Source organism: Pipra filicauda, unplaced genomic scaffold (assembly GCF_003945595.2).
Source record: "Pipra filicauda isolate LSUMZ 115617 unplaced genomic scaffold, ASM394559v2 scaffold99_size2403431_pilon, whole genome shotgun sequence".
Classification (NCBI taxonomy): domain Eukaryota; kingdom Metazoa; phylum Chordata; class Aves; order Passeriformes; family Pipridae; genus Pipra; species Pipra filicauda.
This window is the reverse complement of record NW_024105197.1, coordinates 699,300-717,990: the sequence shown is the minus strand read 5'-3', so window position 1 is coordinate 717,990 and position 18,691 is coordinate 699,300. Positions and strand designations below refer to the sequence as shown.

The 18,691-nt window shown below is 35.5% G+C and overlaps 1 protein-coding gene across 3 annotated transcripts in view; it reads left to right on the top strand.

Annotated features, from left to right (window-relative positions):
• The window catches only part of LOC113997535 (cadherin-12), a 347,586-nt gene extending 329,321 nt beyond the window's left edge, over positions 1 to 18,265 (top strand). For all 3 annotated transcript variants that reach the window (XM_039378099.1, XM_027739466.2, XM_039378100.1), the window contains 4 exons: positions 6,250 to 6,371; positions 7,892 to 8,009; positions 12,768 to 13,019; positions 16,616 to 18,265. In XM_039378099.1, coding sequence (XP_039234033.1) covers positions 6,250 to 6,371; positions 7,892 to 8,009; positions 12,768 to 13,019; positions 16,616 to 17,112 — 989 coding nt within the window. In that variant the 3' untranslated portion in view covers positions 17,113 to 18,265. The remainder of the gene's footprint in view (positions 1 to 6,249; positions 6,372 to 7,891; positions 8,010 to 12,767; positions 13,020 to 16,615) is intronic.
• The last annotated feature ends 426 nt before the right edge of the window (positions 18,266 to 18,691 follow it).

Below are 18,691 nucleotides of genomic sequence, written 5' to 3'. Positions count from 1 at the left end.
GAAGAGGGAGATTTTGAGAAAAGAGAAGGTATATATTATTTCAGATAAAAAAATAAATTCTCAGTTGTAGTTATCTCAAAAAGAACCATGGGGTCACTCCCTGGAACCCAAAAATACAATGACAACACCAACCAAATGAACCATCTGAATTTTGTCCATGGCTTGGAAAAGACATACACTAACAGAGAAGACTAAACTGTCACAAGTGATTGAGTTCATGGAGATATGTGTGCATGTGTATATTCACAGAAAGACCAGCAGAACTGTAATTTGTTTCCAGAGAAACTGAAAGGCAGGTAGGTGCAGAAGGAAGATTTCATAATGGTCTATGTTTCAGTAAAGCTTAAGTATTTAGATTTAGTGATAGACAAAGGACATTTGAGATTTGTACATTTTTTTTCCTGCAGTAGGGCATCAGTTTTAGTAAACTTGATTTAAATCTGTTTATTATTCCCAAAAGCAATTAAAGCTATCTAAAACCTTGAAGTTTATTTGCCTATGTACCTTCCTGGCACATAAATACCTGTATGATATTTAAGTAGAGCTGTAAAGAGTAGTAAATATTATGAAATTCTAAATTTTAACAATTGCCCAGTTAAGAATCTACACCTAAAACATATTTGTGATTCATTGCAGCATACCTCAAAAAATTTATACATTGGCCACTATCTATAGCACTAAAAACAATTGCTATACCTATACTATAGCAGTAATTGGCAAAATTTTGGAGGATTTGAGGTATGGTAACTGTCAAAACTTTACGTGCAGATGTCTGACTAAGAGCACAGAAATAAAGGCTGAGGTCTGAGGCATGAAACACTGCACACAGGCCAAAAAGGTTAGAGAGAAGAAAACACTTGAAGAAAAAGAGTGAGGGGAACTTACTATATTTGAAGAATTTTTACTATTAAAAAAATTGCCACTTGTTCAGTGCTGACATAGAAACACTGAAGTTGTCATCTCTTATTATGAAGAAAGTGCACTGAGCAGTGCCTTAACATATACATGACTGCATAAGGAAGGTGGCCCAGTATTGAACTTATATAATAAGGATAAATAACCGGATTTGAAACTAGTAGTATTCATATTAAATTATGTTTTTTTAAAAACTTATTTCTAAAATATGCATTTTGTATTCTCATTGTGAGAGAATAGCAACAACAACCCTTCCCACACCTTTTAGACACATCCTACTGGTCATTCTTTAAATTATCTTTTCTTGGACTGGCCAATTATAAATCAAGCCCACCAGCTTTATCCCAATCAAGTCAGAGAGAAAAATAAATTAAATTGGCTTTGCCATCCTTCCCGTATGTATGGGAAATGATGCCAAGGTCATCAGCAGGCTTGCGTGAACTCCCTGTGTGTAAGTTGCAGATGATGCTTATGTTACATTTTTGTCTCACAGCCACCAAAATCTTGAAGTAATATGAATTTTGGGCAAACAATGGCATAAATGGCCCACAATTTAGATAGTTAAATATAGGAGAAAGCAATTGATAAATGTAAATGTAGATATAGATGTAGCTGATAAATGTGACTATTATTAGCATGAAAATACCAGAAGGTATAATTTTTAAAGGAGAATATTTCAAAATGAGGCCAAAGAGTTATCTTGTGTTTATTAGTTACCTTTTCCTGACATTACCTGTTACTGAAGGATGGGCGGGGGGAGAGTCTTGTTCAAAACCTGATTGTAAGGGAATTTGTAAATGGTTTCATGTCCAGTGTCCTCATTCTGCACTTCTTTAACATATACAGATATGTACACTGAGATTATTCTTCCCTAAACTCCAGATCCTGCACCTTCATCCCTTCCTATATCAGACGTGGTGCAGGCTGGCAGCTTGAAGAGGGACAGAACTTGGTTCCTTAGTAAATGATTAATTATGAAATCTGCTTGTTCCAGGCTTGCTTGTGTCAACTTGTACACTCACTGCCAGTACTCAGCAGTAACACAGCATATCTTACACAAGGACAGCAGTTACTGGTTCCACATAGGGAACTGGGATAAGGAGAAGGAGAGTTATTCCACTCAAGTTACACAATGACCAACTCTAGCCATGTATCATTATACTGTGATCTTTATTTCTAACCCTGAAAAAATTCCAAACATCTGATCTAAACACCGTCTAGGAATCTGTCTCCAAATAATAGCGCAACTGACACTTGGGAACATCTCAGAGGTGTACCCAGCATGGAGTGATGGAGAGTCTACTATCACATTTAACACAAGACACCATAACTTTATTCTTGCCCCTGTTAAAAAAACCTGTCCCAAAGTAGTGATGTTTTTAAGCAGGAGGTGGATGATTGTTCTGCAGACATGATGCTGATGAAACAGACATGAAAGTAGTTGAATGCAGAAGATCCCTTACCCAGTCATAGAAATAACATTTTGCTTTTAAATAGAACAAAATGCACGAGCAGGGAGAGGATGTTTCAGATGCATATTGTTTTCCCCCATTTCACTTCCTAATTTCATTGTGCTTCTTTTCATTTCCTGACTATATTTCATTGTAGTTCATTTGTATTTTTTCCTTTTTAGAGTGAATCAACTCCTTAGCACCTTCCATGGTTGCTGTTTCCGAATATTTTTGATCCCACAGGATCCATCCAAAATAATAAATTAAATATGGTTTGCATTTATTTAAAGCACAAAGGCCAGCTCTCACCAAGTAGCTTATTTCTATGTCTTCTTACCTTCCAAACAGGGTGTCCACATGTAGATCGATCCTTTAGGAGTAGTCCCTTACAACTCCCAGTATGTGCATTTGAATTGTCTACATGACTACTAGTTGTCCTATGCCAAAACTGTGCCAAGGGCTGCTGTAAGAGCATAATGGCATAAAAAAAATCACAGTCCAGTGATCAGAGAGTTCCCCCTTGTGCTGACTAATTACCTAGTATGGAATTTTTTTTTCCATTTTACAGAAGAGGAAATAGATAAAATGCATAAGATCTTATTTCTGCTTTCCTGCCCTAAAAGCATGACTTAAGGGTAAAAATAAAGTAACCATAGTCCTTCCTGTTCAAACTGTCTTCCCAACTCATCCAAGTTTAGGCTCGAATTTTGAGAATGTTAAAGACACCTCAGCTTAAATCTCAAAATGCAGTTAATCTTCTCCTGCATACCATAATCAGGATTAAGGAATCACCAGGTCTCCTCCATAATCAGTATCTATTTTCTCAGATATCTTGGATTTTTACAGGTTCATTATGCAAAGAATTTTACAAATTTTCTACTGCTGTAATATCCTTGAACAATAAAGATGTTGACAAATGATGGTACTCAAGTGAAAAAAGGAATCAGGTTGGTCACTGTTTTACAGACAGGAAAACTGAGGAAAGATGAAGTTAATTAATTAATTAAGTTGATGAAGTAAAGTTAATGAAGTTAATTAATTTTCCTGTATCTTAAAGGTAAAATTGAAGCATAAAACCAGTTTCTTAATTCCTAAACTAATGATTCAACCAATTTGTCTTCTCATCTGTGTAATTTGGGTTTAAAAGGCGTAAAGACAATGTTTTTAGTGACTCACTCACTGATATCAGCAGGTACATCACTATCATGTTCACAAAGTGCAAAAAGACTTGATTTTGAGAAAAACAACAACAACAAAAAAACAGAGAAAATGGACGTTAAATCTGCAAAGCGGTATTTTAAAATGCAATTCTTCATGCTTGTTCACATAGAATATTACAGGTCTTTTTAATTATATAAGAATTCAAAGCTGTACACAACCTTCTTGCAGTCTTCCTTTATATACATGAGTATTTAAACCAGTATGAGTGCAAACCATAAAGAAAACCATATAAATAAATGAAAAACCTGAAATAAGTTCATCTTAGTAATTCTGTTTACTTTCATATTTGACTTTTGTTGACCATTTATGTAAGGTAAAATTCTACTTTGCTAAAATACTTATCAAGAAAAAATTTTGGCCTCTAATATATCTTTCAAAGAATCACAGAGAATAAATCACAGACCATTAGAGAAACGAGAAATAACTGTAAAAATTATAATTGTGTATTTCCAAAGCATTCTTACTATCGTGATTTTGAGTGAGGGAGAAATGTCAAATCCTTCTGTTAATTTTAAAAATATTAGTCACATAGTACCTAAGCTGTTTCAAAAAACAGAAAAAAAAAAGTAATTTATATAAGTTATTTCACAAAACTGTGGCCTAAAAGGCCTCATAGAAACTAGCCTGTCTAATAGAAATTATCAAAATCAGCTAATTTTTCCATGTACATGACACATAAATTTTGAATACGTTCATTGTTTTATTTGAAAGGCATTGTTAACATATTCCTAGAAGGACATGAACTAACATTTATACCTGTGCTTTTGTGACAACGCATTTATCTCTAATGTGTTTAAAGGTCTCCTGAGGCCCTGTTGCTCAGTGTTGTACCTTAAAACAAACACATAAAAACTAAAGAAAAACCTGAATTACTCCATGTGAGTTGATCTGTCATTTGCAATGAGTACTGCTAGAAGGGAAGTTTTAAGTTAGCTTTTTTCTGCCAACAACTGTGTGAAATTGACCTGTTCAGGGATTTTCTGATCTCTCTATAGAGGTCCTACTGTCTACCGAATAAAATAAATTCTTAGGACTTTTTTATTTCCTATTATGCAAAGGAACCAATTCAACTGTGAGCAAGCAATCTAGATTTCTTCCAGGTCTTCAGGCATTTAAAGAATCAGTGCCTAATTCCCAGCTGCTGGAACAAACTCTGCTTCCATTTGTAGTGCACAATGCCTTTTCTCCACAGAGACATTTTCCAAGTACAGTTGATGTGATTTGGAAATTAATGAGGATTCAAAGATATGTTATTAGATACGTTCACCATTAAATATATATGTTCATAGGAAGGAACTACAGGTATTGTGCGATCTGGGTAGTGGTTTTTTGTTGTCTTCTAGATTTCAAACTGTGTTTATAGCATGGTCAGCTTATCTGCTACTTGTATAGGTAAAGCAAAGTTCTTCTTGCAACTAGTCCCACATAACTAGGAAATCATTGGGAGTACTCTTTGGTTTAGACAGAGGTCTCTTGAAAACACTGCATTTAGTAGTTGCTAAGAACAAGAAAGAAATGAAAAGTTCCTACAGTGCCAACATGAAGAAACTTTGCCCCTTGCCATGTTAGTTATAAAAAAAAGAAATACAAAGATTTATACAAACTGCAAAGCAAGCCCCTAATGCAAATAATTTGAAGGGTCCATTGAGGGTCATGAAGATGATTAGAGAACTGGAGCACATCTCCTATGAAGACGTGCTGAGAGAGTTGGGCTTGTACAGTCTGGAGAAGAGAAGGCTCTGGGGTGACCTAACTGCGGCCTTCCAGTACCTGAAGGGATCCTACAAGAAAGCCGGAGATGAACAATTCACAAGGGCATGCAGTGATAGGACAAGTGACAGCACAAGTGGTAATGGCTTCAAACTGGAAGAGGGTAGACTTAGATCAGAGATAAGGAAGAAATTCCTTACTGTGAGGGCAGTGAGTCACTGGAACGGTTGCCCAGAGAAGTTGTGGATGCCCCATCCCTGGCTGGGCCAGGCTGGATGGGGCTTTGAGCAACCTGTTCTAGTGGAACGTGTCCCTGCATGTGGCATGGGGGTCAGAACTAGATGATCTTTAAAGTTCCTTCCCACCCAAGCCCTTCTCTCATTCTATGATTTATGCCAGAATGTTCAAGAGAACTCCTTTTGTACTTAAACACGGACCCATGCTGTCAATGCTACACTACTCTGATTCATAGCATAGATTTCTTGAACAGTTATCTGTCTGTCACTCTTCTTAAATGCAAAAGAATAAAAGAATTATCCTTTTGACTTACCAGCTATACTGTTTTTCATGTATTTGCTATCTTGCAAGAGATTTCAGCATAAAGTAAAAGAGAATATTCTCTGTTTTGTATTGAATTTGTGTCTCCTTTCTATCAGACACTGCATTTGCAACTAAACTTGTTTATAAAATGCGTTTAGTAACTGATGAAGATATCTGCATTGGAAGGACAATTGAAAGAAACATAATGTATACTGTTGTTCAGCATTTCTTTTTCACAAAAGTCTGGTACAAAATTATATATTTGCTCTTGTTTTCTTCTTGGTACAAATCAGAAAAAAATAGAAGTCAAGGACTTTTGGGAGTCACGGTACTGGGATCAAAGTTTATGACAGCATATGTAGACTGGTGATGACAACAAACATAATTATTTTCTCCTAAAAATTGTTTATAGGTAACCCACTATTAGCCAGCAAAGTCAACGTTATAATAAATGTCCTGGATGTCAATGAGTTTCCTCCTGAAATTTCAGTTCCGTATGAGACATCTGTATGTGAAAATGCCAAGCCAGGACAGGTATTTCAAATTTGTAATGCTTGCTATTTTGCTTTTTCTTTCCTTTTTCTTTATAGCAGTAGAAATTTCTAGGTTTGAAAATGACATCGTGATTGGAATTCTTTTACAAATAAAATGTCTGTGTCGGAAATACCTATTGGAATTCTGTTTGTTGACCTTTATGGTCTATTTGCAATCTATTTTTATTTTCCCTAATTATATGGACCCAAGCCACTCTTTAATATGCATATAATAGCTATGAGAGAAGAAATAGTTATGAGAGGAGAGAGAATCTCTTCCTTAAACACACTTAAGTATAAGGGGAAAACTGCAGTGAATAAATGGAGAAAGATGGATTACACACATTTTTGTGTCCTATTCTGAGAATAAGAATCCATAACCCTAAAGACAATCCTACTGAAAAGTTGTTTTAATAAGCAGTTTCTAGTACATACACAGTATGTAAAACCTATTTCAAGTTCAGCACAGGACCTTATATCATGAGTGATGCCAGAATTATTAAAGCTGGCCCCAGAGGCTCTTCGTATGTGCTCCATCTGCACAAAATTTGTGCAATTAAACACAGTGCTTCAAAGCACCAAGGCTGACCAACTTACATACTAACAGCTAACACTGTTTCCAAGAGAAGAATTGTAACATTGACTGTTCAGCTTTGAGAATTACTGCCAGTCATGGAAGGAACACATTCAGCCTGACGTATAATCTGACTTCTCTTTATACGTACATAGTATGTGATCAGTCTATGTGATTTTTATTGTCTTTTTTACAGATATATCACTGACTTGATATGATAACCCTATATAATTTCCTTTTCCATGTGCTTCAACTATGATACAACCTAGTTTAATCCCTAATTTATCAGATACTCTGGGTTTCTTTTTTAGGCACTAATAATAGAAAGGGAAACCTGATACAGGATGGCTGTGACAAGCATTGAGATTCAAAATTATAGATATTATAGATATTCAGACCCTTGATATATAAAAAAAGTCTTCCCTTGTAAAAGTTCAATAGAAATTCTACTCTGAAATATATTAATTGAACTATGCTTACCTGAAATGTAGTAGATAGGACTCTGGGGCACAGGAGTTCCTTTGTGCCTAGATGACGGAGAACTTTCAACCCTCCCTACTCCATTTCAAGCTATAAAATTAGAGTTCAGCTTGTGTAGTACTACAACATGTACTGATTGTAACAGTAGTAGCAGATAAAGTGAAGTGTAATCACTTAACTGAAAGCAATCACTAGTATTTTAACACACACAGCAAATATTAAATACCATGAATATAGAGTAAATCTCTCTGATTTCCTTCAGATATCAAAGCAAGACCTTCTGAGACATCATTAGTTCTCTGGTAGCTATAGTATTCAGACTGCCTCCACTGTCCAGTATATTGGGGGAATGAGAGTAATCCAGCATGATTTAACTGTCAGTTGTTTCGTTTGGTGTTCACTTCGCACTTCTACAAAACTGCTTCTTTTAGAAGACTGAACTGACTTCAGAATTAATCTGGTTTCAGGTGATACAGATCATCACTGCAGCAGACAAAGATTTGTCACCAGCTGGGCAAAGGTTTTCCTTCAAATTGTCATCTGAGGCTTCCAACAAACCCAATTTCACAGTCCATGACTACAGAAGTAAGTTGTTTACCCCTAATCTTTTTCAGAGCACCAGGCTGTGGTTATAATGACAAATATGGTTACTTTGAATTACAGTTGTATCTACAGACCTAACTTTTTTATTTGACATTTCTAACTGCTAAACTATCTGGGACATATATTAATATAAATTCAGGTCTTGCACCTTTTCTCATTTTTAGGGGACAGGAATTGTCAGAACACCAAAGGCTGAGATTTCCCTACAGGCCTTCAAAAACACTGCTACCTGTTTTATTTTCTTCCTTTTATCATTCAGTATCTCAGGAAGAATCCATATCCCAATGCAGGTATACCTTTAAACAAGGCACTATTACTGTCTTGTTTAAATACTATGACTTCACTAGCCATTTTCCAAGTACTCAGACATTGTGTTTTCTAGAGAATGCATAGTCCTGCAGAAGAGTTAGTTCTAAATATGGACAGTGGTGCTGGAGTACAACATCTCGCAACACTCTTAATAATTTGTAGATTTATATAATTGACATCCCTGATTTTTCTTCCAATTTCTTTGTAATTGAATATATTTTTTTCTTTTTAACTTGTGTGCATTTGATAGATGGCAAAGAACAAACCAAGACAAAAAACAGATCTCATTTTCTAGTCTAAACATCTTCAAGAATGTAGTCTTGTGAATAGACATAGCTAAAACATAATAAAATGTAGTAAATTTTCTCCGCTAATTACTTCAATCAAATAAGGGGGGGAAAAGGAGTTTTTGAGCTATTAGGTGATATTTAAATAACTTTAAATAACTTTAAATAAGCTTTTAATAAAAAAGGGTCTACATTATTCTGCAAAGAAAGAACACCTAAAGCCATCCAACAGAGTTCAGTAACATTCTTTTGCATGTTCAACTATGAAGTTTATAAGTATTACTATTAAAAAGTATATAATTCTTAATTTTTTAAAATTTAATAATTATATAAAATTACTTTTTTCAATTTAAATTTGAGATTATACCAATTATGATGTAAAGTTTTCTTTCTGGAGAATTAAATTATCCAATCCCTAAAAAGTGCTAGAAATTAATAATACAAAAAATGAAAAAAAATGCAGAGGCCATTTTTTTTTAGCCTTTTAAAAAAACTTTTAAATATATGGCCCACATTATTTTTGAAGCCATGCACTTCTTTCAATGTCAAGTAATACAAATTTAAAGCCGACAAAATAAGCATCCTCAAGAATCCAAGAAGAAAGAAATTTAAGAAAATAAACTATGCTTATTTTCTCTTTATGTATAGCTCTCCTGTGAAGCTGATATGATGAAAATGGTTTATTCACAAACTTAGCGACTTTTTTCTCATTGTATCATAGATAGTTAAGAAAAAATAACAGATTATTAAAGAATTTCCCTTAAGGATAAACAGAGTATATAATGAAACTGTAATAATTCATAGTATTGCAACCGTGAATAATAGTATCTTATAAAGCCAAAACTATGTAGATCAGCATTTTATTAGAGGGCATTCAAACAGTTTGCTTAAGAGAAATAGCTCAGTGAATATGAAAGACAACCTTATAAATGATTCAAGTTCCCTTACTTCTGTTCTTGGAAGATTAGGTCTTTTCTCTGGAAGTTCTTAGTCTAATAACAGGCACCAGTATTTGAAAAAAAGTTGTGGCATTTTAAAATCTAAATACAATTATGCCAAGCAAGATCTAAATGCTTTACCTTTATGTCCCACTGGATTTAAAATTTTGGGTAACATTTAAGTTTCCTTCCTCTTAATGCCACACTGAAGTTTCTGTTAGTTTCTGTTCCCTACTTCGCTGTTGGTAGTTTTTCCTTCAAAAACTCAGCATGATGAACTTAACTAATGATTATAATTAAGAAGAAAAAAGGAATGTTCTCTGTATCTTAACAGATTTAGGAAAATATACCTCTTTAAAGCTTCCTCATACTTTACATTTATTACTTTCAACTTTTCACTTTAAACATATTTCAAGGTCCATATTGGTAGTATCTTCACAATTACACAGTTTTAGAACATGAATACTATGTATTTCTAAATAAGTTTGGTATTTTGGTCAAGACTTCTTTAAAGTAACGGCTTTAATTTCTTTCTTTTTTTTTCCCTAAAATGTCTGTTTCCTAAAATATCTCTTAATTTCAATAAGATTTATTTTTTTTCAGATCATTACAAACTTTTGCTTTAAATAGAAATCTTGCAGGTCTTCTCAGGTCGATATAATATATTTAAAAAGTCAAAAGAATCTTTAAACCTAAAAAGTCTATACAGTAATTACAGCTCTTGAAAAGTGTGCTTAGCATATGGGTTTGGTGAGGAAATTGATCAAATATTGTTAGATAATTAAATTTCCCTGTCTAAACCAGTAATGATGACACTGAGTTGACTTTGGATCTCATTAATCTGTTAATGAAGTTTCATCACTGTTTAAAAACAAGTGCAATATTGCTATTAAAAAATTGAATTAAAAACCACCAAGATACAGACACTTAAAAGCATTTCTTAACACTTACAAGAAAAGAAAAAAGAAGTGCACTGTTTGTGACAATGCAAAGACCAAAAACAAACAAACAAAAAGATTTTGTGGAATATTTTCCAATCATAGAAACCTTTTTTCATTATGATGATTTACAGTGCTATTAGAAGCAATCTGTCCAAACATAAACTCTGTTTTGCAATATCTTCTGCCTTTTTTTTGCCAGAAAAGTGGAGGAAGGTCTGCTCTGTGCACAGTTTAGAGGTATTATAACACAACCTTATTTTCCCTGCAGAAACCTTTTAAAAACTAATACCTTTATCTTTTAAGTTATCAATTATGTTAATATCATGCCGGTACTTTGTGAAAGGAATCTTTATATTTTTCAAGGAGACAGTTTTGTTCACTGTGCTACAGTGAACACTTTTACAAGTAAAGGTGGCACTTAACATGTTTAAATACATCAAGAAGCCCAAACCACAGAGTTATTCTATACAACTAAAAATCGTGGGTGGTCTGATACTACAGCAGGTGTAATAAGTTTGTGGTGCACCCAAGAGAATAAACCTTTCCAGGTTTATTTATACTTCGAGATAAACCTTAATGAGGACCAAAGCAAGACGGAAGCTCAAAGTTGCCATTCAGCAGCACTGAGACCAATCCACTATGTTAATAGAAATGAGGCCCTGGCAGAGCTGGAGTGCTTCCAGCTGGACTGCACATCTTCATTCTGCTTTGCTGGCCTCACTCTGCTCTTTAGAGGGCAGCTTCCATGTGGAGTACACACCGTTGCTCATGTAAGAGACAGAATTTCCTTCTCTCCAGCTGTCACACACATCCTAAAAATGAATTTATTACCAACAGACTGAAGAACCAGAAGCTATCTCAACTTCTCTAGGTTATTCTCTATTGTTCAAACACATGCCTGTGTCCATATTTTCAAAAGAACTTTGAACTACTGAAAGGGGTCATAGAAGAGCAACGGAAATTGTTCAAAATCAAGGACTTAGAGGCTTGATCTGATTGATTCTTCTCAAAGGAGAAAGGAAAGTCATTTAGTTGCATCCTAACATGTTAAAGTGCTCTTCAGTGTTGCAATAGGAAGAAAAAAAATAATAGAGATAATTCTAATAATAGAAATAAGGTTAAACTGAATGTATCCAAATTAGTTTTAAAACTTTTTATACAGTGCAGATAATTAATCATAGAGAGAAAGAACAAGCTGAGGATGGAAGCTGGCTTGATTTGAACAATTTTAAGACATTTTTTCTTTTCAAAACTAAGTATAACTGAACTTGACCTGTCCATGTTTGAGTTCGATAAAAAGGAGACATCTGAAGCATTTTGTTCAGTCAAGCACTTTCCCAATGGTGCCTAATCATAACATATCTGATTTGGGTATTTAGGATTCCTTCTTATTGTCCTTAATCAGAACTTCACGCAACAATTTGAGCATGGAATTCAGAGGTCTTAATCCTTTTACCAAGTGACAAAACTACAAGGAATGAAAGCCATCACAGACAGCAAATGACATGTTCCAAAAATATAATAAGGAATATGGGTGAGATGGTAAAATGGTAACTGCTGCAGGCTACTTTAATTCAGTTCTGCCATCTAATTAATTCCCCACTAATTTAATTTTGGTTTTGCTTTCAGTGTAATTCTTTTAATCCGTACATAATTTCCTTGCTGCTCTGTTTGATTCAGGAAAGGCAGCAATAACTAAAATACCTACTGAGAAGAAATGACAAAACATAACTTCTAGGAGTTGACTAATTGATGGAAACTCTACTGATTTTGAAGTACTCTTCAGTTATTTTTAACAGGGCAGGAAAGCTAAAGTGATTGCATACTGTCCAGGTACAATACTTTGAGTTTTTAAGGGAAATTAATTAATTGATAAACACATGATTCTAAATCCATGTGCAACCAAACTCATTGGGCCACAGACTAGAAATAAAAGGAGACAAGGAGAAAAGGAAAACTGGAAAATTCTTCTAATCTTCTACCTGTAAAGTTTTGGAGTTTCCTAAATTATTGTTATCTTCTCTGAAATTTTAACTGTTAATAGGTTTATAAGAAAAGGAATATTGTTTAATGCTCTGCAAAAAATAACTGTACCAGTCACAATACAATACCTTCTGTAATGATAAAAGAAGGCAATTACATAATGTATGTCATTCACCAAGTTTCAAATATGAAATAGCTGTCTATTACTCAATCTGACACAAGTTACAATATGAATTTTAGTACAAAATAAAAATCTGGTGATGACTGTGTCATGTTTTACAGACAACACAGCTGGGATTGAAACCAGGAGAAATGGCTACAGCAGAAGGCAGCAAGAGCTATACTTTCTTCCAATAGTAATAGAAGACAGCAGTTACCCTGTCCAGAGCAGCACAAACACATTGACTATCCGAGTTTGCAGATGTGATTCTGATGGTACCATCCAGTCCTGCAACGTGGAAGCAATCTTCTTACCAGTTGGCCTCAGCACAGGAGCGCTGATTGCAATCTTATTGTGTATTGTTATACTTCTAGGTTAGTTCTCATGAAACCCTGTGAAGTGCATTACTCTGATTATTCATTAGTTTCATCTAGTGCTTAACAAAAGCTTTTGAAAATGTGTGGCAGTTTATTTCTAGGAAAATATCCCAAAGCACTGACCATGACCATGAATCTGCCAACCCATGCAATATTTCTTACTGCATGAAGAGAACCAGTTTTCAGTGGAACCCAAACCATATTTTTTTATCTGAAATAGTTTTAAATATCTTTCATGAAAAAATAATTTTTTTAGAATACTACTGAGGTAGATAAGTCTTACCAACAGTAATACCAGTAAGAACTTATTAAGAGCCTTTATTTGATTTTGTATGTGAACTTGGACAAAAGGACAGTGAAGAAATGGAAGAGGAGAAAATAATTGTAGTGTAGACTATGACTGGCTATAGCCATATAAATCTTCATTGGATGATTTTTATTTCAGGCAGACATTGGTATCATAAGGTGGCATTGTTATTTGATCTGCTTTATATTTAAACACTGCCTTATTCACAGCATATTCAAAGCAGTCAATAGCCGTGCGCATCTTACTTATAATATGGCCTGAATCAACCGATAATAAAATAAAACCAACTTCATATCTTACACAGGCACAACGTGGGCTGCAAAAAGCAGACTGAGTCTTACAAATGCTAGCCTATGTCTCCTCTTGATACTAGTGGGCTTTCTGGATCCCGTGCTATTCCTTACGTAGGTCTAATGCATATCCAAAAATAGCTCCTGACACAGAATATACCATATGGATATCTCTTTACATTTGGATTATACAGTAGTTTACCACTTAAGCAAATTAGTAAAGGCTCAGGGTTACATAAATAGCTTCCGAGAAGCAGTAGGTAAAAGTGAGAATTTCTATTCTGTGTCAAAAAATTATATTGTGAGAAAAATGTTGTTTCAAATCAGAAGAATGGCAAATGGTCACACCTCCCACGGAGTAGCAATTAAAATACATTAATTCTGGAGAATTTAAAACAAAACCAAATCAATCAGAAAACCAAAATAGGTCAGTTTTTTTGAAGCAAGATGAATGTGTCTGCTTTATCACAATTCCAATTAGAGCAGGTTTTTTAGTAACCAGGTGTGTTTTGAGTATCTCCAAGGACGTATACCCCACAGCTTCTCTGGACAACATGTTCTACTGCTTGACATCCTGACAATAAAGAAGCTTTCTTTCTTACATTTTAATGGATTTTCCTGCATTTCAGTTTGTGCCCCTTGTCTTTTGTCCTGTCACTGGGCACCATTCACAAAAACCTGGCTCCATCTTTACTTCCATCCATCAGATACCTATACAAATTGATAAGATCCCCCTGAGCTGTCTCTTCTTCAAAATGAACAGACCTGGTCCTCTTAGTCTCTCCTTGTATGGCAAATGTTCCAATTCCTTTAATCACCTTTGTGACTCTGCATTGGATTCTCTCCATGACTGTCCTGTAATGAGGAGACCAGAACTGAACCCAGAACTCCAAGCGTGCGTGACCGGAGCTGAGAAGAGGGGAATGATCATCTCACTAGACCTGCTAACAGTGTTTCTTCTGTTGCAGTCCCAAATACTGTTGATCTTTGCAACAGGGGCACATTGATGGCTCATGGTGAACTTGTTCACCAGTTCATAAGGCCTTGTCTATCAAGCTGCTTTCTGGTCAGTCAGACAACAGCATTTGCAGTATACAGTTACTCCTCTCCATGTGTGGGACTTGGAATTTCTGTTCGTTGAACGTTGGAGCTCCTTTTGGCCCATTCCCCCAGCCTGGTAAGATCCCTTTGAATTGTGGCACGACTTCTCTTTTTTATCATCTTGTTGAGGTGATAAAAATCCCATGATCCAGGTAATTTATGAAGATGTCTTAAATGAAGATGTCGTAAAAAAGAAAAGTAGTCCCAGTATCAAACCCTGGGGTATAATAATAATAATGACCAACTTCCATCTGACTTTTGAAATGTTGATCACAATCTTTGCAGTCTGACAGTTTTACCAGCTTTGCAATCCACCTCACTGTCTGCTTGTCTACACTTTCTCAGATTTTCTAAGGAAGTTGTTCTTAGAGATAACAACAGAAGTTTTACTAAAGGTAGGATAAAATTAATGCACTTTTCTCCCTTCATCCACCAGTTATCTCAGTGTAGAAACCTATCAGGTGAGTTAAGCACAATTCACTTTCATAAATCTATGCTTGCTAGCCTTGTTCCCCTTCTTAGTTCCCAGAATTATTTTCTCCAACACATTCCTCAGAATCAATGTGGGGTTGATTGGCCTGTAGTTCCCTAGCTCATTCTTCTTGCCCTTTTTGAAGATAGGCTTGACACTTGCTCCAGTCCTCAGAAACTTCCCCCAGACCTTTCAAAAATTATCTCAAGTGGCCTCACAATGACATCAGCCATCTTCCTCACCATTCATATATGTATCCCCATCAGGTCCCATGTACTTATGTGTTCAGTTCATTTACATGTTCCCTAACATGATCCTCTTCTGCCAAGGATTAGTCTTTCTATTTCCAGACTTACCCTCTGATCTCAGGCACCTGGAATTACTGCAGGAAAACTTTATCAATAAAGACAGAAGCAAAGAAGATATTGACTAGGTTGGATTTTTCCATGTCATTTGTCAACAGCTCCCCTCCCCCATTCAGCCATGGGCCCACCTTTACCTTTTTTTTTTTTTTGCTGTCTTACTTGTACAAGCCCTTCTTGTCACCCTTCACGTCCCTTGTGAGATAGTGCCGGATGGGCTTTGTCTTTCCTAACCGCACTCTTGCATGTTCAGACTGCCACAGTATATTTCTCCTGGCTCGCTCATCTGTTTTCAGCTCTTAGATGCCTCTTTTTTTATCACTGAGTTTAGTCAAGAGCTTCTTATTCATCAATGCAAGCCTCCTGCTGCCTTTGCTTGATTTTCTGCTCCTCAGGTTGGGCCAAATTTGAGTTTGGAGGAGGTGATACTTAAAAATCAACCAGCTCTCCTGGACCGCTCTTCTCTCCAAAACTGTATAACACATGATTTTTTGAAGCAGATCCCTGAAGAGATCAAAGTGTACCGCATAAAAAGCTAATGTAGGATTATTTTTTTCTGCACTTCAAAAATTCTAAATTTTAAATTATTCAAATTATTTATTATTGAAAGTTCCGAATTTTTTTTTCCTCTTTGTAACTGTGTGAGTTTGATTCTTGTGATTGTTTGTCACTTGTCTGGGTTTTTTTCTTCCCTTCAATGTGGAAATTTAGGGTTTTTTTTCTCTATTTTGCTGTGGAAGACTTTTTAAAAAAATCCTATCTCTGTCTCTATGAACTAACAAGATGAAGTCCTGTCCAGTTCTATTTGTTTGCAAAGAAGAACAGTAGGAAAATTATTTGTTACTTCCTCCAGCAGTAGAGCAAGCACTTAGGAATGTTAGACTCATACATCAAAGAGCAAATGACTTTTCATTGGCTAGAGCACTGCTAAGCGCTGCATTTTTCTAAAGAGAAAAGTCCCTTTGATTGCTTGCAGCTTTCAAAGAAAGATAAAAGGATACGTCATGAGAGTACAAAATTATTTCTGTGCATGTCTTAACTTCAGTTGTCTCTCATTACAGTCATTGTGGTACTGTATGTAGCACTACGGAGGCAGAAGAAAAAGGACACCCTGATGACCTCTAAAGAAGACATCAGAGATAATGTTATCCATTATGATGATGAAGGAGGTGGAGAAGAGGACACCCAGGCTTTCGACATAGGTGCCCTGAGAAATCCCAAAGTGATTGAAGATAACAAAATACGCAGGGACATAAAACCAGACACCTTGCGTTTTCCGCGCCACAGACCACCAGCAGAAGATAACACAGACATAAGAGATTTCATTAATCAAAGGCTGAAGGAAAATGATGCAGATCCATCTGCCCCCCCTTATGACTCCTTGGCAACCTATGCTTATGAAGGAAATGGATCTGTTGCAGAGTCTCTCAGCTCTATAGACTCCCTTACTACAGAGGCAGATCAGGATTATGACTATCTGAGTGACTGGGGACCTCGCTTTAAGATCTTGGCAGACATGTTCGGAGAAGAAAGTTATAACCCTGACAAAGTCACTTAAGTACAACTACAACAGTGAAATAAAAAGAAAAGTAAACCAACAACAAATTTAAAAGATAAACCTAAGCTTTATATATGACACAGTTACTTTGATTATATAAGACAGCAACTGTTTCCAGCAAGTTACTACATTTATCATACTGTCAGTTTTGGTTTGATCTGCAAAAGAATGATAAATCCTGTAACATACACAGGTTTTTGTTGTTGTTATTTTGTTACTCTGGAATTACACTGAGACAAGCTCAGGCCTTCAAGGTGCAGTTTACTGACCTGACTTAGAACGAAGATAGCTTTCTGGCATCGTGGTGGAAGAGTGGTAGCTTTTTCGTAATTCCACTAAAGTGCCTATTGAAACTTTTATCATTTAAGTGGTAAAAAGTCTGCTGTGATGGTGTTACAAAACTGAATTGGACGCAAACTTTAAGACAAGAAGCAATAGCAACATGCTGACTTCTTTTAGAAAAAAAAATGGAGATCACTTCCTGGAATATATCTAATGACTTAAACTAAGGGGTGGGGCGGGAGGGTGTGTACATTGTGTTTGGGAGTTATGTTTGTTGAGGTTTTTTAAAGCAAATGGTATGTCAACACATCATATTTCTTCTTCCAAAGTTCCACTGAAAATTTAAATTTAAAATGCTATTGCTCACTCTAAAGATGTAAAGCCCAAATTAAAAAGGCAAAGATCCTAGCATACATCAATGAATATTTAAAATGTTCATGCAAATATTACATTTTTCCAAAATAATAAAAAGATGAAAGCAGCTATTCCTTTATGTGAAGGAAATTTCCCTTTCTTCCCCCTCTTCTGTTAAAACAAGACTATTATTAGAATGTAAAAGTGAAGAGGGTTTTTAAAGAGTATTATTTTTAGTACCAAGACACCTTTTCCCTTGTAAGTATCACTAAAGAAGTACACATAAAGAACTCCACATCACTTTTCTTTGCAAGTAGACTGTTACTCTGTAGATACCATGTGCATACATTATAGACATAGTTATTTTTCCACTGATCGTCTGCTACAGTTCAGCATATCATTGTATCACTACCATACCCACAGGAAACATTTTGGAAAGCCTTTTGAGGTTGGACACTTTATTAATTTTATTCTTGACAATATTTAAACAGAGGCAGAATAAAAATACAAAACAGTACATTTGTCCACTCTTTATGTACATATCCATGCATAAATGTAACTGTGTGGCTGACAGAAGCTCAGATACACACAAGACATTACGCCTTGGAAGATATCTTGCAGAACTATTTCATGTGACTTTTTCTGATGATCTAGGGCATAGACATTTTGTAAGACAATGGTTTATGTCTCCCGAAGTGCATATATCCTTATATTCTCCTTCTAAAGTCCTTGCAATCTGTTTGAGCTCTACTCATGATTAATGGCACTGCCAAGGTCAACCTGAGTCTTTCATGAACCAGAAGTCTTTTATTCACCTCAGATCTACAGTTTACTTTTTGTACTGCTGAAGAATTAATAACTATCAGACATACTTAGCTCACAAGTCTGATATTAACAAACACAAATTTCCCTCTACTCTCTTGGGGAAAAGTAAAGATATTTC